Source organism: Ochotona curzoniae, unplaced genomic scaffold, assembly GCF_017591425.1.
Source record: "Ochotona curzoniae isolate NIBS_2020 unplaced genomic scaffold, NIBS_Ocur_1.0 contig_4792, whole genome shotgun sequence".
NCBI classification, from domain to species: Eukaryota; Metazoa; Chordata; class Mammalia; order Lagomorpha; family Ochotonidae; genus Ochotona; species Ochotona curzoniae.
The window spans coordinates 1,679,900-1,706,531 of NW_024466389.1; the positions used below are offsets into that span (position 1 = coordinate 1,679,900).

General features: G+C 61.4%; 1 protein-coding gene across 1 annotated transcript in view; it reads left to right on the forward strand.

Annotated features, from left to right (window-relative positions):
• Nucleotides 1-22,608, forward strand: part of AJAP1 (adherens junctions associated protein 1) — an 82,047-nt gene extending 59,439 nt beyond the window's left edge. Inside the window, exons 4-6 of the mRNA XM_040987592.1 lie at nucleotides 19,335-19,422; nucleotides 20,970-21,212; nucleotides 22,367-22,608. Coding sequence (XP_040843526.1) covers nucleotides 19,335-19,422; nucleotides 20,970-21,212; nucleotides 22,367-22,439 — 404 coding nt within the window. The 3' untranslated portion in view covers nucleotides 22,440-22,608. The remainder of the gene's footprint in view (nucleotides 1-19,334; nucleotides 19,423-20,969; nucleotides 21,213-22,366) is intronic.
• The last annotated feature ends 4,024 nt before the right edge of the window (nucleotides 22,609-26,632 follow it).

Consider the following 26,632-nt stretch of genomic DNA (forward strand, 5'->3'; position numbering starts at 1 on the left):
GATACCTTGCCTAGTCTGTCCCACAGCTACCCTGGTCCTGCAGAACACCAAACGGTGTCGGAGTCTGGCCCAGCTCGGTGCGTCCAGTCCCAGTCCGCACTTGTGCCAAGAGAGACTACAGCCGTATCCAGACCAGAACACAGCCCCCATTCCAGCCCCTGCACTCCTCAGTGGGAACCTCAACCCAGCTAGGGTGTCCCCTTATTTCCCCAACCAGGCCTGTTCCCAGCCATAGATCACGTGCATGCCAGTGGTTGCTCTGACTCAGCTTGGCTCAGCCCCTCACCTGACCCGAACCCTGCCTTAGACACTGTGGCTTAGCGTCCCTGGCTCACGCAGACCAGTAGGTGCAAGAGCCTAGCTCGGCATGACCTGTGCTCCATCCTGATTTCTAGTTTTGCTTGTGGGCTAAGGTTTGCTCAGTCCTGCCCAGTACATCCCGTTCCATTACCAATTCACACATTGGCCAGCCATTGGAGCTACTTTGCCCCGCTTGTCCGACCCCCAGATCTGGACCACATGTTCACCAGCGGGAGCTATGACCCGCCAGGGGAGTTTCCCAATTTCCTCCACTTGATCCTCTCCCAGACCAAGTTCTCATACATGCCAGTGGGTTTTAGGCCAGTGTCAGGCATAGTCTGGCCTTCCATTTGGCCTTGTATGAGCTGGTGAACGTTGCAGCCCGGCCCACCCCACACCCTAATCAGGATGCATATTCAGGTGCTGCTGCCTTGACCAGTCCAGACTGTTGTCGGTTCCTTTACCTGTGATTGATGGCAGGCTCCTTGGTCACACCTAGCTTAGTCCATCACTACCCCAATTCTTGTGCTAACCAGTGGGGCTAGAATTATCACAGGGTTTTGCCCACACATCCCCCACAGAATCTACCCCCCGGATATGTTCTCAAGTGCTAGTTAATGTAATGGCCCTGCTTGATGTGACCCTTCTCCTGATCCATCATCATGTCAGGTAATAGGATGTGATCCTGCCAGACAAGCCTTGAGCCTTAGCTTTTGCATGAACTGGTGGTCGGTGCTCAGCATTGCTCAGTGATTACAAGTTCTTCGAAGGAAGAGTTACTGTCATTGGATGTAGGGTTTACAGTGATCGGTTCCTGGAAGGTGTGCCCACCTCTTGTTCACCCGGATCCCTGGAGCCGCTGCAGGGACCCCCTGCTTGCGCCTGGAGAAGACACTTCCACCTAGGGCTGCTTTGCAGAAGCTCTGGCAGGAAAACCACCCACTTTTGTTTAGTGTGGATGTGTCTGCTGGAGGGGCAGTTCCACCTCCCTGCCCAAGCTGGCATTCTTGGAGCCCCTGCCAGGAGCGGTGTGGAGCTGGGTACCCACGGGGCACCCGTGTTCAGCTCAGCCTGACTCATGTGGGGCTCTGGCACGGGCACCACCCCCACCCTGTCTGCCTGCAGCCCTCCCTTCCTTTCCTCCTTCGCTCCAGGCGTGCGTCCGCCCCTTGGACGCGTCTCTGTGTCTCCAGACTCGGCATCCAGGACTCTCACCGCGCTCTCCGCTCCTGGGGCATTCACGGAGGCCCAGGGCAGGACAGGGACTGGCAGGCTGGCAGGGACAAGGCCAAGTGACCTGCGGTGGCTGCCTGCAGGGGAGGGTCCTGAACCTTCAGAGTAATAGGGGCAGAGAAGGCGGGAGCAGATGGCTGCAGGCGGTGTGGGGCCAAGCTCCCCCCCATGACTGCTGAGCGCACACAGCCATGCCTGGTGAGCCTGGCCCCTGGCGGACTTGCCCTGACCCTTCCCCATCTTGGGATCTGTGTGTAGTGGGGAGACTCAGAGGCTGCTAAGGCACAACACTTGGACCTTGAGGGTCCCTGTAGGGTTTGTCCCACAGCGCACTCTTTGTAGACAGAAGGGTGGAGAGGTGTTGGGTTGTACTTGGGGACTGGCACCCCCTTCAGGCCATCCTGAGCCTGCCGTGCTGCTGGGAGCTGTGCTCTGGGCCTGCCCCAGCCTCCCCTTCCCAGCAGAGGCCACTCCTGCTGTTGGCAGATGTGGCCCCAGAGCGTCCCATTCACCAGTCCGCATGTCCAATCATTCATTTACTGAACCAGCCAACTACATGATCTAGCTGGCACTACACAGTAGGATCAGGGACCAAGGATGGAGGCCCTGTCCTCCTGGGCGTACAGGTCAAAGACACAGCGGCCCAGCTGCCTGCCCTGTCCTTGAGGCCCCTCAGCCTTCATCTGGAATGTCTGCTTCCACATGTGTATGGTGTATGCACGTGTGTGTGCATGTGTGTGTGTGTGTGTGCATCTCTGTGCACGTGTCTGCATATGTCTGTGTGTGTTCATGGAGGGGCCGGAGCTTGGCTCCTGAGGGCTGAGGCAGGGCCTTCCCAGTGCAGTGCACCTGCTGGGGGTCCCAGAACCCTCCCCCCACCCCACCCCCCGGTCTTGACTTTCCTGGGACGGAGCTCCTTCCCTTCCTCTCCAGCAACAGAGCTGCTGCCTCCCTGTGCAAGGCAGGAGCCATGAGCCCCCCAGCCCTGCCCACTCCCCACCAGGGACTGGGTTACAACCCAGAGCTCAGGCTGCTCCACAGGAACAAAGGGAACAGCCCACCCATCCCCAGGCCTGTGCTGACCTCTTGCCCTCAGGGCATGCCAATGGACATGGCCAGGCCCTGTGCTCTTGGGGATACCTGGCCAGCCAGCATGATTCTAACAAATCCACACTCAGGGCTGCATGGGGTCCTGATCCAGGAGGGGGGTCTGAAGGAAGGGCAGGTGGTCAGGAGTGCAAGGGGAGAGGCACCACTGGAGGGGGCGGGGCCAGCTAGGAGAGGCGCACTGGGGGCGGAGCCAGCTGTAGGCTCGGCCCAGCTCGCGGCAAGGTGATGGTGGCTCAGGACTGGGTGGCCGTGCCCATGTCTGGTGGAGGCGTGGGCCTGTGGCTGGAGTGGAGCGCCAACTTCTCTCCTTCCCCTCCTTCTCCAGGAGCCTCATTCTCCATTGTCCCTGGAGACCTGGCCCTGCCTGCCCACCCTGTGCAGCTGCCCCTGAGGGAGCCCACCTGGGGATTGCGAGTATGACTCGATCCCCCGAGTCTCCCATGTCCCCTGTTGCTGGGAGAGCGAGTGCCAGGCCTGCTTGCTGCCTCCTGTGCTTTCTGGGGAAATAAGTCAAAAAGTTAATTTGATTTTGAACAGATCCTTAAATCAGTCCCCGAGAGGCAGTGCCTCATTTGCATTGCTTCTTCTCTGCCTTAGTCATCTTGGCTGTGGTTCCCTGCACTGCTGGGACGCTTCGTGTCCCCTCCCTGCACTGACACGACCCTCCACCTGAGGGGGAGGGGCGCAGGCTCTGCCTGCTCTGGAGGCTGTGTTTCTGCTCTGTGCCGTGTGGCACAGTGAGGCTCGATGGGGCATATTGTGCCACAGCTTGGCACAATGGGAGTCAGTGTGACACAGCCTGGCACATTGGGGCACAACCTGACACAGTAGGGCTCAGCATGGCAGTATGCGGCTCAGTGGGGCATAGCCTGGCACAGTGGGGGCACAGCCTGGCACACTTTGGCACAGCCTGGCTCATTGAGGGCATGGCCTAGCGCACTGGGGCTCAGAATGGCACAATGGGGGCACTGCCTGGCACAGTGTACATTACCTGACACATTGGGCAAACTTGGCACAGTGGGACTCAATGGGGGACAGTGGAGCATGGCCTGGCACAATGGGACACAGCCTGACACAGTGGGGCACAGCCTGGCAAAGTGGGGTTCAGCGGGGGACAGCAGGCATGGTTCCCCCGAGTGGGGCGTGGTGCAGGAGGACGCCAGGAGGGTCTTGACAGAGCAGGGACGAGCGTTACACAGGGCTCACAGCCAGGTGGCCACCCGTCCACACCCAGGTGTGGGAGGCATCCTCCATGCTCCTCGCCTTGGGGCTGGCTCCTGCCCTGGCCTGCTCACCTCCTACAGGAAGGTCACCTCGTTGGGTCCTGCTACACAGAGCCGTGGCCCCGTGGCTCTGCTCAGCTCACACAGAGCACTGGATACCTGTGGGTGCTCGGCACTTGTCCCGGCCCACCCTTTGGAGCCACCCTGCCTGCTCCGGGGCCAGGAGTACACCCTAGTACCTGGGCATGGCATTTCCCGTGAAAGAAGTCGGAACTCTCTAGGTGTGGATGACGGTTGGACTGGGCACCCACAGTGCGCCTTGGAAGGTCATCTCCCAGGTGACAGGGAGCAGCGTGGCAGGGTGATGGCGAGGGCTATGAGGCACAGGCGGGCACCTGGCCTGGTGCGGAGATGCCAGGTCCAGCTCCTGAGTGCAGCTTCCCTGGGAGGTAGTGAGCGCTGAACTGACTGGGCCGCCAGCCTCACGGGAGACCTGGCTCCAGCGCGCTCCACTGCAGGAATTTCAGGAGTCCGTCAGACAATGGGAGCTCTCACTCTCAAATCCCATCCCTGGGTGAGGAAAGCCACAGCAATATTCCTTTGAGGGATGGAACTCTGGGGATGACTCCTAGACAGCCTGGACTCTGATGACCTCGGGCTGTGACCTCAGCCTGGACTCTGATGACCTTGGGATCTGACCTCAGCTGGGTTCCGGTGACCTTGGGCTGTGACCTCAGCCTGGGCTCTGATGACCTTGGGATCCGACCTCAGCTGGGTTCCGGTGACCTTGGGCTGTGACCTCAGCCTGGGCTCTGATGACCTTGGGATCCGACCTCAGCTGGGTTCCGGTGACCTTGGGCTGTGACCTCAGCCTGGGCTCTGATGACCTTGGGATCCGACCTCAGCTGGGTTCCGGTGACCTTGGGCTGTGACCTCAGCCTGGGCTCTGATGACCTTGGGATCTGACCTCAGCTGGGTTCCAGTGACCTTGGGCTGTGACCTCAGCCTGGGCTCTGATGACCTTGGGATCTGACCTCAGCTGGGTTCCAGTGACCTTGGGCTGTGACCTCAGCCAGGTTCCAGTGACTTCAGGCTGTGACCTCAGTTGGATTCCAGTAACCTTGGGCTGTGACCTCAGCCAGTGACCAGGTGGCGGGTGGCGGATGGGTTCTGGGTGAGGCAGGGGACTTGGCGTATGTTCATCGGGGCTTGCAGAGGCCATGCTCACGTTGTGGCCATCCTAGCAGACACACGTGAGCGTGGGGACCGGGGCTACCGTACACCCCTGCTGAGACCACGCAGAGCACAGCCTGGCTTCCAGCCCGTTCTGGAGGGCATTCGGGGAGCTCGTTATTGGGGGACATGTCCCAGAATGTCAGGGTGGTGGCAGCCTGGGAAATGGGTTTAGTCTGGGGGAGACACCCGAGGGAGGAAGCATGGATGTGGTCTGGAATTGAGCAAGTGGGCTCCTGAGACCAAGGTGGCTTTGAGTGCACGTTCCTACTGTTTTAAACTGGCATCCACTTTCACTTTTTTTTTTTAAAGATTTATTTTATTTTTATTGGAAAGGAGAGACAGAGAAGAAGATCTTCCGTCCGATGATTCACTCCCCAAGTGAGCGCAACGGCCGGTGCTACGCCGATCCGAAGCCAGGAGCCTCTTCCGGGTCTCCCACGCGGGTGCAGGGTCCCAAAGCTTTGGGCCGTCCTCAACTGCTTTCTTGGGCCACAAGCAGGAAGCTGGAATGGAAGCGGGGCTGCCGGGATTAGAACCGGCGCCCATATGGGATCCCGGGTGTGCAAGGCGAGGACCTTAACCACTTGCGCCACTGCGCCGGGCCCCCACTTTTACTTTTGCCTGAAACACACATAAAGGGATAGCCACAAACACAGGTCTCCCATCTGTCATTTACTCCCCACATCCTGCACCAGGCTGAAAGCAGTGGTCGGGGATGGGGATGGCAGGGACCCAAGTGCTTGAGCTGGATTGGAGGTGGAGTCATCGGGACTCGAACCCAGAACTCTGATGCTGGAATCCCAAGCAGCAACTTAATGCCCGTGCCAATGCCTACTCCCCTCCCTGCCCCTCGAGCCCCTGCGCCCGTGTGTGCACACACAGCTTTGTGTGCCCACAGCCCACAATCAGCGGCCCAGCGAGGAGACTGGGTTGCCGGCAGCTCAGCGTCCTGTGGGCGAGGTGCGTCTCTGAGTTCCTCCCTCCCGAGCAGTGCTGAGTTACTTTGTTACATTTTGACCTGAACTGTTGAGTGCTCTGTGCAGCTGGGAGGGATCAGCAAAGTGAAGGTCAGGTTGGCTCAACCCCATCTCCAGGAGGTCTGCCTGCCAGCGCTCCTGACTTACCTACTCAGGATTGCCTGGGGGGTAATTGGCCTCCTGACTTCAATAATGCTGCGTGCTGACTCAGTCTTGATGATATAATTGCCGGAGAAGGAGGGGCTGTGGCCCCGCCGGTCACAGCCTGTGCACTCCGCGCTGACGCGCTGACGGCTGGCAGGGATGGAGTGACTGTACACAGGCAAGGGCTGGGATCCACATGATGGTTTCCTGGGGGAGCCGAAGGGTCGTGGTTGGCACAGCGTGTGGACACTGGGCGGCGTCACGCCGGCCCTAGGGGACACCTGCTGGTGTGGCTTACCCAGGCCTCAGGGGCCTCCGTCATTGTTAAGGGCAGTGAGGCCAGCCGCTGGTGAGCGGGTTTGGCAGCACAAGGTTTGCATTTGGCGCAGGAGGCCTTCTGTGCTGTTGGTGAGCCACCCCTCCCCGGCCGTCCACTTGTGTGAAACATCCTGATTTTTAAAGGACTCTCACACCATTCTCCCTTTGGCAGACGAGTGGGCTGAGAACATGAGCGATTGGTCCAAGGTCAATGAATCTATCAGCGGAGCAATTATTGACTGTGCTAGACTGCGCGCTGCTCAGGCCCCGGGAGAGGCCAGGGGAGACGGAACCTGGCGTGACCCAGCAGGAGGGGCGGCTTGTACACTCAGGCTCACACCAGCTATGCTGCACGGCACACACACGCACGCTTAGGCACATACCCCCTGTGGCCTTGTTCACACCACACACACGTTCTGCTATACCTGCTCTGACACATGCACATATGTCTGCATAGAACGCCTGGACCCACACGCACAGCTCACACCCACCCACATGCACTCAGCTGGTCCTGGCGCACGTCCACAGGGATGCACGGAACATCCACACACACACGTCCACACACATCGCACACTTACAACCTCGTGCCCAGCCATGCACACAGCACACACACAGCCCGGCCGTGCAGGCACACAGGTGTGCACGCAGAACACGCTGCAGTGACGATCTGCCCATGGGAGCGGCCCCTGGCGAGTGACAGGCCAGCAGAGGAAGCACAGCTTCCTTGGGTTTCAGGCTTCAGACTCCACAGTGGCTTGAGCCTGGGCTGGGCAGTGCTCGAGGGGCCAAGCACTCAGACCCTGCTTAAAGCCCTGCACCAAGGCAGAGGGAGAGACCCCATGGACAGTGCCTCTCGGGCCACAGATGAGAGGCGGAGCCTCGGGCACGGGAACTTCCCCTTCCAGGGCTTGAACTGCAGTCGTCGGAGCAATCCACACATTCATGCTAAATAACACAGTGCAGTGACAAGCGGTCACCAGGGCTAGCCAGACAGGCCGGGGGCTTAGCACCCGTACGACGATCTCAAGGAATTGCTGCTCGGCCTTGTGCGACAGCCACGTGTGTGGCCTGTGCCAGGCTGTGTCCTGGGCCAGGGACAGGCATCTGGGGCTGCCTTCCTGCTCCAGGGGGCCCAGCTCCTTGGTGCGTCTCTGTGAGGAAGCCTCCCTCTGACGCTTACACAGCAGGTGCAGCTCTGTGGGGCACTGAGGGGGATGCAGTAAAGCTTGGGACAGCGTGTGGGACGGGGCTTGGGGTCTGAGCAGACTCTGGGTTCACCAAGTTCGCCCACTGCCAGCCGTGTACCTGTGTGTCTCAGCCCGGCTGAGCGTCCAGGTCTGAAGGCCGGACATCTTGGCTGACAGTGTCAGCAGGGCCCAGCTCCCTCTGGGGGCTCCAGGGGAGCAGTCTGTAGCCCCCCACCATCATCCCTGGCCTTCAACATTGGTCACGCAGAGGCCGGAGTTGTGAACACGGTCCTGTTTGCTGGCACCGGAGGCTGGAAACGAGACTTCGTGGGGTGCAGGGAGGCGCCCAGTTCAGCCTCTGCTCATAGCTCATAAGAGTATGGTGACAGTGACAAGAGAAGAAGCAGACGGATGGGAAAGCATGCTGTGACTAGGCCCACACTGGGCACAATGGTGCCCTAGGACCCGTTCTAAGGCTCGCTCTGCATCAAGGCCAAAAATTGCATTGGCGACTTAGAGCCAGGAGTTGCTGTGATGGGTAGCCGGGTGCCCTGAACCTCCTCTGGCCAGAGCTACGCAAGGGGGCACGGATGCTGGCTGCAGTGCTGGGGCTCTGAGTAGGGGGGGATGCTGGCCGCAGTGCTGGGGCTCTGAGTGGGGGGGATGCTGGCCGCAGTGCTGGGGCTCTGAGTGGGGGGATGCTGGCCGCAGTGCTGGGGCTCTGAGTCGGGGGGGATGCTAGCCGCAGTGCTGGGGCTCTGAGTGCGGGGGGATGCTGGCCGCAGTGCTGGGGCTCTGAGTGGGGGGGATGCTGGCCGCAGTGCTGGGGCTCTGAGTGGGGGGATGCTGGCCGCAGTGCTGGGGCTCTGAGTGGGGGGGATGCTGGCCGCAGTGCTGGGGCTCTGAGTGGGGGGGATGCTGGCCGCAGTGCTGGGGCTCTGAGTGGGGGGGATGCTGGCCGCAGTGCTGGGGCTCTGAGTGGGGGGGATGCTGGCCGCAGTGCTGGGGCTCTGAGTGGGGCCGTGACGGGTGCTAGTGAGTGGCGAGCCCATGGTTACTCCTCAGTACACATCTCTGAAGGGGGTCCCTTCCATGAGCACCCAGCTGCCCGATCCCCCAGAGCCAAGTCCACGTTGTGTGTGGAGTTCCTGCGGCTGCCACCGCAATAGGCCACAGCCTAGTGGCTTGAAGCAGCAGAAGTGGCATTGCTTGGGCATAGCTGGTTGCAAATGCTGCTTGGGAAGCCTGCACCCCGTGTCAGGCAACCTCTGGGAGCATGGCTCTCCCTCCAGCTTTAAGGGAACAGGGGCAGCCCAAGCTGCCCACGTGGGAGACACGTGGGGCTCCCAGCTCCTGGCCGGGGCCTGGCCTGGCCTAGCCCTGGCTGTTGCAGACATTGGGGTGCATGGGTAGGTGGAAGGCCACCCCTCTCTTCCTCCAGTCCCCTCACCTCCCCTTCTTTCAAGTAGACAATAAAAAACACCCAAAGAGTTCTTCCTTTGCAGGTGTAGGCCCAGAGGGGCCTGGCACGGGGCGTGGGCTCAGAGGGCTGTAACGTGTCTAGAACACTGACGCTTCCTGCATGTGAGAGTCCAGAGCCGGCCCCCATCCTCCTGCAGGTCCCGCCCATGTCTGGGTCCACCTGCGGGTCCCACCCCGTCCACCTGCGGGTCCAGCCCTTCCTCTTTCTGCTGTGTCGTCCCTATCACCACATGGTGGGTACCCGGTGGTCAGCTCTGAGACTGTCCCCCTTTTCTGGACCCCCTGCATTTTCTTCATTGGGTCACTCCCCGTGGTGGGCCTGGCCATCTGGTGTGGCGTGCCGGGCACTCTGAGCCAGAGCCAAGCGCTGGCGGAAGCCAGGTGTTCTTGCTAACATGAACTCTGGTGTGCAGAGCGGCGGTGCCCGTGGCCCCCAGCCACATCTGTCCTCAGCTCTCAGATCTATGTCACTGTCCTGTTGTCACACCGAGCCCCCTCCCGGCACAGGCTCTGGCCTATCCAGGGGCTCCGCGGGGTGCTCCGAGTCCCTTCTCCGTGGGGCCTCTGCCTCCCTCCCAGTTCCAAGGCAGGGCTGGTGGTTACAGTAGGAATCGCAGGGCCTGCACAAGCCCCAGTGGAGCCTGCAGAATCCACACCGTGCCCCGTGGGGCCTGCAGAATCCACACCATCCCCAGTGGGGCCCTTCACTGGGAGCTGGCTGACCCTCGCTCTAGCGCCCCTTCCCCGACCGTGAGAGGACGCAGCCTGGGCCCGGCCAGCTGCAGTGTGAGCGCTCTGTGCACTAGAAGAGGCCTTGTGTCCTTTAGGGACACCTGTCCTGGACTGAGGGCCCAGCCTCCTCTTCATTTCCGCAGTCCCGGAGCCCTCCAGGTAGTCCTATTGGTGTGGGAAGGTGGCTCTTGTTCTGTCCCCGTGTCCCTAGCTTGCACCAACATCCAGGCTGGCTGGCCCACCTGTGGTCCACCGTCTATCTGGGGGCTGCCTTGAGCTGTGGGAACCCAGGTTGGGACGTTGCAGGGGCCTGAGCAGAGCAAAGAGCAGCTCCTCTCGCATGGGCCTTCCCGGCTCCCCAGAGCCCCCCTCTCCTGGGCCCCAGCCCATGGCCCTTCTCGATGCTTGGCTGAGCCCAGACCTGGCATTACAGGACGGCAGTGCCCAGGGTCCCCTGCCTGTCCAGTCACAGTCACCGTATGGCATACCAGGTGCAGGGGGCTCAGCTGTGCTGGGCCAGGCCCTTACCCGGTGACCTCAGAGCTGTGGAGGGCAGGGCTGGGGCTCAGCTGCTCCTCATGTGCCCACCCCACAGGCCGCTGACCACCTGGGGCTGGCACTGCTCAGTTCCATGCACTGGAGGAGGACGCCACCAAGGCTTGCTGAGGGAGCCACGGGGGATGGGGAGGAGGCGCTTGGGCCTGCACCTGCCTCAGTGTGTCCATGGTTAGAGTTAGGGCTAGCAAAAGATGCTGTGACTATAACGGTGACATCACCAGGAAGCTGCTCAGGAGTGCCCGAGGACTGCGGAAGCCGGCCACTTCCACCCCTTCCAGCTCCCTGGGGACCCCGGAAGCCGGCCACTTCCACCCCTTCCAGCTCCCTGGGGACCCCGGAAGCAGCCACTTCCACCCCGGAAGCATGCTTCTTTCTCTCTCCCTGCCCACCCCCACCTCAGGTGTGCCCCGAGGGCCCTGGTAAGGTGACCTCTTCCACCCCTTCCAGCTCCCAGCCTGAATGGCTCCTTGTAATTTCCTGGCCATCTGGCTGGCTAGAGATTTTCACAGACTCCTGGGAGGAGCTCACCTCCTGCCTGCCCACCCCTGGGTGAGTCCCTGTTGGCAGCTTGGGGCCTTGCTCCTGAGTGGGGGCAGGATTAGGTCCAACACTCCTGCCCACTCTGCCCCTCGGCTCCGTCTAGCCCTGGGGTCCTGTCTCAGCTGGCAGCGAGGTGGGTGGGTGAAGCGATAGCCCCGGACAGGTGTGGGGGCTCCTGCGTGGGGATTGGGCGGCTTCCGAAGACAGCGAGGAGCAAGCTGAAACTGATGGGGGGGAAATGAACTTGTGGGGAGCTTCGGCAGGGGGGCGCTGGCAGGGGACCAACGGCGATCCCACCTCAGCTGGGTGGCAGTCGCAGCTGCCTGGGCAGACAGAACGTGGGGCCAGGGCTGTGTGAGTGGACTGAGGGGGTGTGCCACTGAACTGGGTTCCACAGGGCATGTGCAGGGGGCAGGGGAGGTTGTGAAGTGGGCTGCTGTCGGCCTTGGTTCCTGATGGAGCGTGGGTGAGCCAGTTTGTCTCCACCTGGATGCGGTGCTGGGGGCTGGCCCAGGTGGTCGGGGAAGGCAGGCGGCCCTCAGCCCTGCAGGAGGGATCCCTGTGGACACAGCGGGCAGCACAGCTGGAGCCCCGGGCTGCCATGAGGGACGCTGTGGCTGTCCTGCTGGCCCAGCTCTGCCCAGAGAAGGAGCTCCTGCAAGCCACCGGTCAGCAGCGAGCGGTGCCCTCCTGGGCCGGCAGGAACTGCCTGCAGCTCCCTCCTCAGCCCCTGCTGGGGCACCATGGGCAGCAGAAGTGGGAGGAGGCGGAGACAGGCCCCTCCTCCTCCAGGCTGGCCTCCTGCTGGTTCAAGGGTGCTGCTGTAGCCAGCAGATCAGACAGGCGGGGACTTCACAGCAAACAACCTCCAGGGATCTTCCATATGTTCCTGACCCAGTGGAGTGTGGAGCTCAACATTGTTTCTAGTCTACTTTACAGGAACCTTGGGAGTGTCCTGGCTGTTCTATGGGAGAAGAGTGCTGACAGGGAGTTGCTGAGGGATGCTGCTCTGGGCCCTTTGCTGCCCGCCAGGACCGGCGAATGTGCCGCAGGGAACTGGGCCAGGGGTCCAGGTGGCCCCTGCTGACTCCAGACCAGACCAGGGTGCCGGGAGGGTCTTTGGCGGGGCCAGAGGCTGCAGTCCCCATGGCCTTCCTGGGCTGGGGGGCTCCTAGCTACCCGCAGTGCCCCTCCTCTCACCCTCAAAGCCTGAGCCCCGTGCCTGCCCTGTCCCTCCATGTGCTCATTGAGGCCCGAGGCCCCTGAACAGGGTCCCTGCTTGCTCCTGAGACCCAGTCCTGGGTGCCGCTTCCCTCTGCCCCGGATCCCAGGCCGAGCAGAGGCTGCTCACCTGCTGGGGACACTGTGCCGCACTCACAGATTTTGTGCTTGGTCTGCGCTCTGCGGAGCAGTTAGCTGGAAGAACAGCTCCGATGGGAGTCGGGGCCAGCCAGCTAGGAACGCGGCCGGCTCCTCAGGCTTGCTGACTGAGCCATGAACCACCCTGGGCCGAGTCCTGCACAAGAGCAGATTCTGTCAGCTCCCAGCCATGGGGCCTGGGGCCTGGACACTGTCGGCTCCCAGTGTGGGGCCTGGGGCCTGGACACTGTCAGCTTCCAGCGTGGGGCTTGAGGCCTGGACACTGTCAGCTCCCAGCGTGGGGCCTGGGGCCTGGACACGGTCAGCTCCCAGCGTGGGGCTTGAGGCCTGGCACTGTCAGCTCCCAGCGTGGGGCCTGGGGCCTGGGGCACAGCTGTGACCCGGGCTTGGCCTTTAGAGGGTGTTGTCACATGGGACGAGCAGCCAGCTGTACCCCACTTCCTATCCAGCAAAGCCACTGCTGGCCACCCCATCTATCCCTCACCGCCTCCCAGAGGCTCCGGCCCTGCACACTGTTCCTGGTAGAATCCAAGAGTGATTTGGGAGAGGGGCTGAGACTGTGTCCTGGCCATGCCGTGCCCACCCCTGCCCGCAGACATCAGCAGCTCATGGCGTCTTGCTGTGAGAGCCGAGCTGCTCCTGGGAGCCAGGGCTAACTGAAGTGTCTCCTAAAGGGGAGACTCAAGCAGGTGAAGAGTTGACTCGGTGTCCAGGGCTGCAGGACCAGAGTGACGGCCCCCTTGGCTCAAAGGGCGAGGAGCCTGGGAAGGAGGAGCAACTGGGAGGGGAGCTGCTGGGGGGTGTACCTGGGGAGGGGGAGCTGCTGGGTGGGGGGCTGTACCTGGGGAGGGGGAGCAACTGGGAGGGGAGCTGCTGGGGGGCTGTGCCTGGGGAGGGGGAGCTGCTGGGGGGCTGTGCCTGGGGAGGGGGAGCTGCTGGGGGGCTGTGCCTGGGGAGGAGGAGCTGCTGGGGGGGCTGTGCCTGGGGAGGGGGAGCGCTGGGGAACCAGGAGCAGAGAGCCTTAGGACCTTGCTCCTCCTCCCCCTGGCAGCCCTCCCTTAGGAAGTGTCCTGTCCTGGCCAGGTGACCACCACCCCAAGCACACTCATGGGGTCAGTCATCTCCCAAAGGGCTCGGCTCCGACAGCCCTGCTGGTTCAGGCCTCCACCTTCCCCAGCCATCACCTGTGCTGGGAACACAGACCCTGGAGTTTGGGAGCCGCTTCGTGGCAAGTCCCTTCAGAGCCCACGTGGTGCCCCCGCCAGGTGCCCTGACCACCCCTTGGCCCTGGGAAGGCAAGCCTGCCCAGCACATTGCCCGAGGCACTGTCCTTCATGGGCACTGTCAAAGGCTGCAGGAACCAGGAGAGCGGCCAGTCATTGCGTGTCACTCTTGTTCCTGAAATGAGAGGAGCAGGGTGCTCGGGTAGCGGAGGGGCAAGGCCAGACCCGCACCAGCCTGAGTCCCACTGCTCCGGAAGGGGCTGCTGTGCCCCTGGCCAGGACACTGGGCTCTCCAGCCTGGATCCCTGCTCACCCTGCCTGCTCGGCGTCTTGGTCAGCACTGACAGCTGGACAGTGTTCCGTGTGAGTCACAGCGGCCAGATGGACGGCGCTGGCATCCATTTGTTACCCATTTTCACAGCCATTAAATTCAATTCAGAAATTGCTTACCAGTGCCTTCCTGCTGTCCGCCAGGGAGGCCTGCTGGCCCCACCTGCCACTGCCCAGGCTCTCACGCAGCGGCCCCCTGACCTCTGCCCCACATGGGGTGCCACATGGCATAGAGCCCCCTCGGGGGTCTCTGGGGTCCTCTGGCCAGGGGTCATGAACTTGTCCTGCAAGAGCCAGCTGTGGACACTCAGGCTTGTCCTCACCGCTCTGTTGTGTTCCTGTGGTGTGAAGGCCACGCCCAATGTGCAAACCAGTGGGTTTGACTGAGTCCCAACAAAACTGCTCACAAACTCAGGCCAGGGACCAGACCTCTGTGACTTCTGTTTGGGGGTGACACATGGGATGGGATGGGGGGACAGATAGACTCAGGGGCCGTGCTGTCCACTGCAGCTGCATATTCCTCCTCCCTCACTGGGTGCACCCCTGATAGGGCTCAGCTCAGCTCCAGGAGCAGCTGCAGGGCCCCTTGAGGCCGTGGGTGCCATGCTTGTCACAGGCCATGACCCCCAGGTGCCTTCCAGGGCCATGGGTCTTTGCTCCAGCGTGACAGGTGTGCGAGATTCCACTGTTGGGGGGACAGAAGCGTCCCCTCTGCCTTGACAAGTCCCAGGGCCGTAGCTCCTGTCAGTATGCAGGCCTGTGCGCTGCACACCCAGCCCCTCGTGCATGTGCTGGAGTGTCAGGCTGTCCACGGGTGCGTTTTCCTGGGGACCATGGCTTCATTCAGCGTTCTGTAAGACCTCGTTCGGGCCCAGGGATGGATCGCCTCCTTCCCCATCTGTCTTCAGGGCTGGGCCTACTACGACACAGCACAAACACAGCCCTGAAGCCCTGTTGATGAATGCGGAGCCGGGCATCTGTCTGCCCCATCTATTAAGCTGGTGTAATTTTTCATTACTGGGATGGCAGCTGATTCCTAGCACGTTAGTATATGGTGGCAATTACCAAAAGCAGCAGGGGCCCGTACTTTAGCAGGTACGTCAATACTCCTGCCAGGGGAGGCAGCGCAGCCCCTGGGTTCCGGAGTTCAAAGACCGGATTCCACTGTGACCTTGGGGGAAGACAGAGGAGAAGCTTGGGGTGCCTCCTCCCTTCTGGGGATCCACCTTCCCACAGGAGCTAGGTGGCCGGGCTTTGAAGCACAAGCCGAGCCTGTAAGGAGGAGGGAAGCGTTCGTCTCTCGCCAACTGCAGCTGGGATGTGGCCAGAGTTTGGATTGGCTTCGAGATGTTTATTTGCAGGGACTCCAGAGAACTGTCTGCCTTTGGTCCCGGCCCTGCTGGGCTCAGGGCATCGGCGTTTCACTGCTTTCAGTGCCAGGTGCCCGGCTGTTCAGACAGGTGCAGAAAGTGCAGGCTGGCTGCGAATGGATTGGATCAATCGTGTGTGTGACGGCTTAGCAAGGTGACTACCGTCAAGACAGTGCTTGGGAAAGCGCAACTGCGGTGGTGTTCCTTCCAGGAGTTTCTCATCTCGTTACTGACACATAGAGCTCCCTGTGAGTCTCAGAGTCGGGAGGCTGGCGGAAGGCATTGACTGAGCAGGCAGAAGAAGGGCCTGCAGGTGCAGGCAGATGCTGCGACACCTCCTGGCCCTGGCGCCTGCTCTCTGAGCACATCTGGATGCCCGGTCCTGAGCTTCGGGACATGTCGCATGGCTGTCAGCATGGACGCAGGGGGCATAAAGAGGGTGAAGGGTGGCCATTTGGCCCCACTTGGGGTGCTGCCCCAGCATCCTGCCATGGGCACCCTGGCAGGCAGCAGGAAGTGCCTTAGCCGTGAGGGAGACTGGCTTTCGTCGGGTTCAACCCACCTGCTATGGGCATTTGGTGAGCAAACTGGATCCATCTCTGTCTCTTTGCCTTTAAATATAACTTCCTGAACATTTGCTATGAAACCGATGAGCAGTTGGTTCTTGTCTGTAAGGTGCTAAGAGGCAGGGCTGAGCTGGCATCAGTGGGCAACTGTTCCTTGCTCTGGGCATCAGGGTCTTCTTTCTGCCCACCATCCTCTCCCATGGGGAATTAAGCAGACAAGCCCCACTGGCAGTGGACCTGCTGCCAGTCCTAGCATGTTGGCCACCACAGAGGTTCAACCCTACTGGAGAATTCTCTGAGACAAGATCTGAGGGGTCAGAACCCAGGGGTGCCCTGGGCTGACTCTCAGGGCCTTCGGGGAGCAGGCCACCAGCTGACACTGTGCTGCTGCCCCCTCACGACTCGCCTCTGCCTCCCCCATCTCTGCAGGTGTCGAGGTGCCAGCCTAGAAGGTGGCAGGTCCATTCCAGCTGTCACCATGGGGAGGGACATGTGGCTTGCCAATCAGCACTCCTTAGAGGCCTTCGCAGAGAGTGGGGTGGATCTGAGTGCCTGACCCCTGACTTCAGAGGCCAGGGAAACAGGAGGAAGGGGTGCAGGCTCTGGCTCAGAGTGAACAGGGCAGCTGCTTCTGGTGGTGGGCACCCTGGGTGATGCACGGAGTTTGCACACACGCCCCCAAAGACTTCTGCTCCCACAACCAGTAATGCCAAGGTCTGCCTTCAGCGGTTGTTGTTGGGAGTAAACAGGATCTCACACCTGGCGAGGCTCCCACTTGCTGAACATGCTCATGCTGTCACTGTGTTCTCCCTTCTCCAAACCATCCCGCCACCATCACAGCTGTCATCATCATCATTGTCACTACTGTCACCACCGTCATCATTATCATCACCACCATCACCACCATCATCACCATCATCACCATAACCACCACCATCATCACCATCATCACCATAACCACTACCACCATCATCATCACCATCATCACCATAACCATTATGACCATCATCATCACCACCATCACCACCATTAAAACATCACTGTTACCACCATCATTACCATAACAGCCATAACCATCACCATCACCACCATTATCACATAAGAACCATCACCATCACCACCATCACCATCATCATCATCATCACCACCATCATCATCATCATCACCACCATCATCATCACCATCATCACCATCATCATCATCACCATAACCATTATCACCATCATCATCACCATCATCACCATAACCGTCATCACCATCATCACCACCATCAAAACATCACTGTCACCACCATCATTACCATAACAACCATAACCATCACCATCACTATCACCACCATCACCATCATCATCACCATAACCATCATCATCATCATCACCATCATCATCACCACCATCATCATCATCACCACCATCATCATCACCACCATCACCATCATCATCATCATCATCACCATCATCATCATCATCATCACCATCATCATCATCACCATCACCACCATCATCACCATCATCACCATAACCACTACCACCATCATCATCACCATCATCACCATAACCATTATCACCATCATCATCACCATAACCATTATCACCATCATCATCACCATCACCACCATAAAAACATCACTGTCACCACCATCATTACCATAACAACCATAACCATCACCATCATCATCACCACCATTATCACATAAGAACCATCACCACCATCACCATCATCACCATCATAACCATTATCACCATCATCATCATCACCATCACCACCATCATCACCACCATCACCATCATCACCACTATCATCACCACCATTATCACATAACAACCATCACCATCATCACCATCATCATCATCATCACCATCATCACCATCACCATTGTTGCTTTGCATGACAGCACACCATCTCCCGAGGACCCCAGGGGAGTGTGCCGGTGCAGTTGGACAGGAGACTGAGCAGACAACCACTCGCCATGACTGTGCTGGCAGTGGACGGGCTCTCCCACTTCCCTCTGCCCACCAGGGAGAGGCTGGGATTAGGTACAGACATGGATCTGCCGGGCCCTCCATTGCTGGTGCGCCTCAGTGTGTCTCTGGGCCACAGCATTGTTTTCATCCCCACTGGCTGCATGGCTTGACAGCTCTGGGAGAGATGGGAAGCTGGCCTGCAAGTCTGTAGCACAGGTGTAGGGAAGGCCACTGGCCGAGCCAGCAGCGAGAGCTACCACTTAAAGGCCCGTTGTGACTGCTCCCAAGAGTGAGTCCCCACTGGCCTGGTGAGAAAGGAACCTGTGCGGTTCCTGTGTGTGCTGGTGCCCTGGGCTCAGTGGCCTGCCCTCTGAGGAGGGGCCGTCATCCCGCGGGGCGCGAGGTGGGAACCCCTCTCGGGGAGCATGACATCCCCGAGTGTTGGGAGGCCACACTTGCTTTCTGCTCATGCCAGCTTGTTCTCATACATCAGGCTTTCCCCCCACGAGCATCCTATTCAGCAGAGAGGTGACATCTGTGTGCGACACTGTGTCCTTGGGCGGCTGCCAGCAGTCTCCACTCTGAGGTCTGCTGCTTTGTAGCAGGCGCACACGGCAGCGTGCCCAGCAGCTGCCAGGTTGTCCAGGGCAGGGGCAGGGCCCAGGTGGGGCCTGGATCTCAGGCAACATGATCTCAGGAGGGTGGATCCTGAGAACTCTCCAGGGCTCCTCACCTCCCAGCTGCTCGGGGGGCGCAGCAGTCCCTGGGCCTCCCAGGTGGTTCTGACCATCCAGACAAATTTACCCAGGCTGTCCCCTGTGTCCAGGGCTCAGGAAGGATGGCTCTGGAAGAGGGGGCAGAAGTGGGAACTTTAGCCAGCCCACCTATGGTCAGCAGGGGGACAGAGGCGGGGACAGAGGAAGGGCCAAGGGCAGCACGTGCTCTGGCCGGCTCAGTCCTTCTGTGCCTGCTCGCTAGCCCCTCCAGGACTGGGACCCTCCTTTGTGGGGAGGGCAGAAGCACTGATGACTCTCAAGTCCCCACTAGTGACCCGAGGACCCTCTAGGGGCTCAAGAGTCTGTGCAACACCTCCCTCCTCCGCCATCCTCAGAAAGTTCTGGGCTCTCCTGGCTCCTCCTGGACCTGCTCTGCCCCTGCCCGCTGCCTCGCTGCTCACGGACCTGGAACAGAGGAGCTGAGCCCTCCAGACAGCAGGGGGAGGAAGGACAGGGAGACCGGCCCTCAGGATGCCTTAGCCAGAGCTCCTGGTGGCCAGAGAAGCTCGGCAGGTGCAGGAAGGACAACAGCTGGTCATGGGACCCTGGTGAGAATGACCTCTACCGTGCCACCAGCTGCGTGTGGGGAGACCCAAGTGTGCCCCTCGCTCCTGGGCTGGGCCGGAAGAGCGTGCCCCTCCCACGCCAGGCCCTGCTCACTGCGCCTCCCGCCTCTCCCCTGCAGGTCTGGCCGTGCACCAGATCGTCACGATCACCGTCTCGCTCATCATGGTCATCGCTGCTCTCATCACAACTCTTGTCTTAAAAAACTGGTAAGGCCTGGAACTGGGGGGTCCCTAGAGGTACCCCACACCAGCCCTGGGCACGGCCTCCTCACCTCGCCGTGGCCTCCCCGCACCACACCACACCATGCCACACCACACCACGCCACACCCATGCCACACCACACCACGCCAGGCAGCAGCTGCTCCCGGCTTCTCTGTGGGTCTGAGCGCCCCTCTGGCAGTCACCCCGAGAGCAGGCCTCTGTTTCAGTTTCCCTCTGGACTCTGCTGGCGAGGCAGGGCAGGTGGGAGCCTGTACTCACTCAGCGCCCTCTCTCTGCTGTCTCACTCCAGGGCCCTGTGTGTCTGCTCAACTAGGTTAGCGCCTTGCTCCAGGCAGCCAGTCTGTGCCACTTTTCTCTGGAAACCGGCCTACTTTGAGAGGCTGGCCTTGAGGGCTGTGCACCTGACCCGCGCCTGGGAAAATCGGGGAGATGTGGGGTGACCCTGTGCCTGCCTGCAGCCTCCCTCTAGCAACCACGGTTGCTGCCGACATCAAAGTGTCGACGCCTCCCGAGCTGGGAGAGCCATGCCTGTAGGCACTGGGTCCCTGCGGGGACAGGTGCGGGGACAGGTGCGGAGCCTGCGGCTGGCTGAGAAACACACAGCTGGGAGGGAGCGCACTGTGGGGCTCTGGCAGAGATGGGGGGAGCAGGGGCAGCCCCCCGGCAGGCCTGCCACCCCACGGTGAGGCCTCCCGGCCACCTCCTGGTTACAGCAAGCCGAGACTCCAGGTGGTTCCTGGAGGTGGTGACAAGGAGACCTTGGCAGCTCCTGGGGTGCTCACAGTGGCTCCCCACTCCAGACCCCTGCCCGTGCCCGCCTCATAAGGAACTGCTGGCCCAAGAGGCGGCCACCCTTGGGAGCCTTGCTGTGCTGGGTGCTTGCCTTCATGTTGAAGAGGGTGCAGTGAGCCCACAAAGAGGCCTGCTGGGAGTGGAGATGTCAGGAGTCCTGGCTGTCTGGCTTTGCCCCCCACTCCCCTGTTGTGAGTTGGGACCGCTCCTGTAGGAGTCTGGAGTTGCGAGCCAGCCCCCTCCCTGAGCGGGGCCCTGCAGTGAGCAGAAGCGAGGGGGAGGGGAGATGTACCCCTGTGGAGTGGGGGCTTAACTCCTCAGGCTAAAGTAGACCCCGCCCAGCTACCCACATGTCCATGAACTTGAGCTTGTCATCCAGGTAGTAGGGGAGGAGTCTCTGACGGCCAGCTGCTGAAGGTGGAATTCCGGTGGTGGCCCCTAGAAACCCCATGGACTCAGGCAGCTTCCTGTGCGTACTCTCCTGGGAAAGACGGGTTGGTCCAGGCTCATCGTGGACCAAGTGATCGTCTCCTCCTGGGGAAACCAAGTCACCACACGGCCACCAAGGCCTCTGCTTGGCTGCGCCTCAGCCCTGTCCTCCGTAACTCTGCCCACAATAACGGCTGCCGTTAAAACTGTCAAGTGGTTAAACAGAGCCTGGGAGCCACCGCCGGTGCTGGGTGGAATGCCTGGGCGTCCGGCGCAGGGCCTGCCCCCACCCTGCCCCCTGTCTCCCCAGCTGTGCCCAGAGCGGGCGCGCGCGTCGGAGCAGCCACCAGCGCAAGGTCAACCAGCAGGAAGAGAGCTGCCAGAACCTGACGGATTTCCCAGCGGCGCGCGTGCCCAGCACGGTGGACGTCTTCACGGCCTACAACGAGACCCTGCAGTGCTCGCATGAGTGTGTGCGGGCGCCCGTGCCCGTGTACACGGACGAGACGCTGCACTCGGCGGGGGAGTTCAAGTCCACGTTTAACGGAAACCGGTAAGCTCCCGTGGGCCAGAGCCAGGCTGAGGGTCACCAGAGGGCTCAGCGAAGCCAGGCAGCTCACCTGGCGGGAGGGACACAGTGGGTCAGTGAGCGCAGTGAGGGCAACGCGGATCCAGCAACCTGCATGGCCGCCGTGGCCGCGGGCAGCCCCTGCACCCCGGGTTCAAATGCCACGCAGTGCCGCCCCCGGTTCCTGAACACCAGCAGGTCCTCCCAGCGCCAGCATCGCTGAGCCCCTGGCCGGGAAGGATCTGCTGTGTCTGTCTGGCAAGAAAATGAGGTACCAGCCAGACCCGCAGAGCAGACGCGGCCCTGCCTGCGTGCTCAGCTCTGGGAGGCTCGTCCGGAATGGAAGGACCGAGAAGCTGGTTTTGCTTTTGTTTTGTTTTTCTAAGTGTGCAGGCATCATCCTCCAGCCCCCAGAAGCATCTTTGGGGAGGCCTCCAGGCTGCCTTGCGGCTCAGGGACCCCCGGAAGGGCCTGCCTGACCTGGGGCCCAGGTCTCCGTGAGGGTCACTCGCAGGGATGCTGGGGCCAGCTGTGTGTTCACATAGCTCTAGCCTGTGATCTGGAAGGGGAATGTTCCAGGCCAGGGCTTTGCTGACAGCAGGCATTTGGGAAGAGCCTAAACAGGGTCTCTCTGTTTCAAGTATGACAGAAATTAATCCATGTCAAAGGGAATGAAATGGCAAGTTTATTTCATCTCAAACATTGGTGACGCCCCAGCACAGCTTTCCTGTAACGCCCTGTGCTGCCCATATACCCCGCCCCTGCTAGGAGCTCACATCCGGGGACCACTGCAGGCGCCCAGAGGCCCTGTTCATCCGAGCCTGTCAGGAGGATGTTCAAGCCATCTGCTTGAGGGTGTGCACGGTGGTCCTCGGGGCTGGGGTGCTGGGGCAGGTGAGGTTGTGGCAGTGTGGGAATCCGGAACCTGGAAGTGGCCCAGGTGTGGGGGCCGGCCAGGCTCAAGCACCGGACAGCGAGGTCGTCCTGGGGGTGCAGGTCCCCTGTTCGTGGCCACCACAGCCCACCCAAGCGGAAGGGAGTGCTGGCGGGGTGGCGGGCTCTGCCTGCTCTTGGGGTGGGGGCCTTTTCCTCCCCGGCCTCACCCCAGGCACCCACGAGCCCACTTCTCTGCCCACCAGACCCTCCTCTTCTGACCGGCATCTCATTCCTGTGGCCTTCGTGTCTGAGAAATGGTTTGAAATCTCCTGCTGACTGCCCGCGTCTTCTTTACCTCCGGGGAGCAGGGCAGAGGCCGTGTCTCTGCTTCACGGTACGTACCACCTTTGGAGGCGAGAGTCCGCCCTCCCCGCCCCGCTTTCCCACACCCACGCGTGCGGACAAGGGGGCCCTGCTGGCCGAGTGACCCTTCGACCTTGCCCCAAGCCCCTGGCCTGGTGCGGGTGAGGAGCAGGTGCCCAGGATGCCCTGCACTGCTGGCCAGCGTGGGTGGGTCTGGACGGAGCGCCCGGCCAGCTCTGGGCCACCCTCGGGTGCCTCAGCAGGAAGCGCCGAGGCCAGGGATCCCACGCCCGTGTGACGGGGAGGGCGCCAGGCAGGATGAAGGCACAATTTGGAAATATAGAAAAAGATAAGAAAGGACATGAAGAGAAAGACCGTGAGGAGTTGAGACGTCTGCTAATTTGGAGCCGGGGACCGCTGCCGAGACAGGATGAGTTTTCCACGCTCTGCTAGACAGGAACATGCCATTGGCTCACGACAACATTAGCTCGAATGCTAACCCCAAATTGCTTTCTTCTGCTTCTGAATCCACTCGGCTGCCAGCGACAGCGCGTGTTCTCCACACCCACGGACAGCCGCGGCCGGGTCTGCTGGGCTTGGCTTCCTAACGTGGGAGTTCTCCGAGGACCTTCTCCAATGCAGATGAGCTCCGCCCTCCACCTTCCAGAATTTTCCTCCCTCGCTGCCATCAGCTCTCCCCGCCTCCCGAGGGAGCCCCACACCAGGCTGGGGTGCTGACCGCAGGGGACTCCTGCCCGCGTGTCTTGCTCACGCTCTTGGGCAGACACAGGCCTGGTGGGAGGTGGGCAGAGCGTAGGATCCTTCCTGCACACCCTTCCCGGCTGCCACACTCAGCTTGTGGCCTGTGGTGGTGTCGGGGGGGAGGGCATGCCGGCTACCCGTTTGAGGTTGGCAGGAACCAGCCGGTCCCTAATCCACCGCTAATGAATCGCGTGTTTGCTCCAAATCAAATCTGCAGCCTCATTTCCGGTCCCGGTGCCGAGCCATTCCTCCAGCAGGCACCGGAGAGCAGTTAGAGTCAGCTGGATCCCGAGCGGCCCGCTAGCCCTCTTCTGCCCAGGCTGTGTGGCCAAGACAGACAGAAGTGCACGGGGCATGGTGCCCCGGGAATGTGCCTGGCTGCCCCAAGCCCACTGGGCTCCTAGGGCAGGACAGCGGGATGCCCTGGAGTCCCAGCCACGCCTCCAAGCCCAGCAGCCCAGCTCCCTGTCAGCTACCTTGCAAAGCCCCCACAGCTCCCGGGGCCTGGCTGCCAGAACCTCTGCGGCCGTTGGCAAAGCCAGGACAGCAGCATTTGACCTGATTAGGGCTGGTGGCACCCTCAGGACTGGAGCCCCTCAACAGGGCCCCAGTGGGCTCCCAGGCGCAGACACCCCAGGGGCACACACGAACCTCCTGGGTCCTCGCAGACAGGGGCATGAAGCTTGGGGTGCTGGGTCGTCCTGGCGACAATCCCCAGGCTGCCTGGGCCTGGGGTGGCTTCGTGCTCTGCACTGGGCCTCTCTGCCACTCGCACAGAAGGTTCTGGATCAAGACGCTGTGTGGCAAACTCCCTGTTGCTCCTGCCCAGCCCTGAGGGAGAGGGCAGATGGGGAGTGGGGGTGAGGTCCAGCAGGCTCCGCACTGGACGACAGGACCCTGTACCCTTCCTGCACACCTCTGCCCAGGTTCTAGGACCTGGGCAGTGCCTCTGCACTCTGCCCCCAAGGGCTCTCCCTGCGACACCGAGGCCCCCAAAGACCCCACAGTCCTGCTCCCCCCACCTCTGCCCAGAGAGGCTGCCCTCCCCTCCCTGTGGCCTCCAGTGGGCTGTCTGGGGCTGTGAGAGCACCCAGGCCCACAGACCAGCCGGACTCGGCTGCCATGTCCGTGAACGCGCAGCTGGCTGCGCTTGGACAGGAGGACCAGGCCAGAAGCCTGGTTATGCCCTGCCACGTGCAGGGTGGCTCCATGGCTGTCCCGATGGAAGCGCTGGGTTCTGTGCGTCCCTAGATTCCTGCCAGCCTGGACCTCATGCCTGGGTGGACAGCAGGAAGATGCTGTTCACCAGGACTCATTGTCCATCTGGTGAAGGGCTGGACATGCTGTCCCGCCCCGCTGCCCGTGTCTCCAGGTGCATGTTTAATGGTGATGCAGCCATCGGTGTCTCAGTGGGGGTGGCTGGCTCACACACCCCTGCACACCCTTTTGGGATTTAGCCACAGTCAAGTCCACTGCCCTGCAGGTCGTGTCAGTGATGCCCGTGGCTCCTGAACAGGCAGGCAACCCGATTCCCTGGGCTTTGCCACTGGTGGGTCCCAGCCCCAGTTCCTGTCCCAACTGACCACCTGCTGCCTGGACCCAAGCAGCAGACCTGGAACATAGCAAAGCCACCTTTCTTGACCCGAGGAAGGGCCTTGGGCACTTGCTGGGCCTTGACTCATCGGCCATGGCCCCGCTACTCGCAGAGGATGCCCTGTGGTGCCCGAGCGTCATATCCACAGCCAGAGCACGTGAAAAGCCATGCTGTGAGGTCCAGCAGCACGCAACACCGCCGTCACACGCGCCTGTGCTGTCCCAGTCTGTCCTCAAAGCCACACGTGAAACAAGCGATGGGAGGAGGGCCCAGCCCTCTGGCAGCCACCCTCTCAGGGGCTCAGGCTCAAGGAGATGTTGGGGGAAGCAGCCCGCCATGGGTTGGAGGGGCCAGCGAACCACCCTGATGGAACCCCCCCGGCGGCCTTCCATGCCAGGTGTGCAGCCAGCAGAGTATCTCCAAGACCACTTGGCAGCCCCCACTTCTCCCAGTGTCCTAGCTCCAGGAGCCTCGAGTGGGCGCCTGCCTGCACCGGAGTTGGGGTGGGAGCAGAACCTGCCCCAGCCCCCTCCTGCAGCCGGCCTCGGCTCCTGGCTCCTTCTGCAGGCTCAAGGCCTCGGCTCCTGGCTCCTTCTGCAGGCTCAGGGCCTCAGCTCCTGGCTCCTTCTACAGGCGGCCTCAGCTCCTGGCTCCTTCTGCAGGCTCAAGGCCTCAGCTCCTGGCTCCTTCTGCAGGCTCAAGGCCTCGGCTCCTGGCTCCTTCTGCAGGCTCAGGGCCTCAGCTCCTGGCTCCTTCTGCAGGCAGCCTCAGCTCCCGGCTCCTTCTGCAGGCAGCCTCAGCTCCTGGCTTCGTCTACAGGCTCAGGGCCTCAGCTCCTGGCTCCTTCTGCAGGCAGCCTTGGCTCCTGGCTCCTTCTGCAGGCAGCCTCAGCTCCCGGCTCCGTCTGCAGGCAGTCTTGGCTCCCGGCTCATTCTGCAGGCTCGGGGCACAGATGCTAACCTTTGTAGCAGAACCTGTCTCAGCACTCCCCTGTGGGCGGAAGCTGAGCCTGTGCCTGGGAGGCCATGTGGCAGCCTCAGGGTCCTCCTGACACTGGGCCTCAGCCCTTCCCTGGAGCCGGCGTTGCTCCCAACGGGCGCGCTCAAGGTGCAGGTGGGAGCCATGTCTTTGAGCATCCTATCTGTTCCATCATGCTGGGGAGACCCACACTGTGGGTCTGGATGAGTTGCTTTCATTCCTTCCTGCAAGCTGCTGACGTAGGGGACACGGTGTCTGCCAGCCCTCCCTGGTGCCAGGCTCGTCCTTGACATCCGTCAACAGGCTGTGCCTGTGGGGGCCCTCTCGGGCTATGACGGCTCGGCTAGGAGACAGAGCTGTGCCTTGGGTCATGCCTCCTCCCTGAGCCTCACTCACCAGCTTCCTTCCCAGGCCAGGCCTGGAGCTGGAACCTGAGTGGGTGCCAGGTAACCTGGGCAAGGAGGCTGTGGAGCCTGCGGGGGCCGCCTGCCAGCTAGCCAGCACAACAGCTAGGCGTGTGGTCCTGGCAAAAAGCTGGACAGCCTCCAATGAGCTGACCTACCCCCATCCCTCAGGGGTCTGAGGTCAGAGAATCGCCTAGAACATAGAGGGGCAGAGGAGGAGAGGGGAGCCAGAGGAGAGGCAGGGGCCAGCCCAGAAGGATCTATGAGGCAGCATGAGCAGCAGGCAGGTGCTTCCCCGGGGAGTGTCCCCGGGGACACCTGGGCAGGTGCTCCTGATTCACCATGGTTGACACAGGCAGGCCAGGGCTGGCTCCCCCACCCCGGCATGAAAGCCCGAGAACGAAGGCAGCTCCGTTAATCAAGAAGCA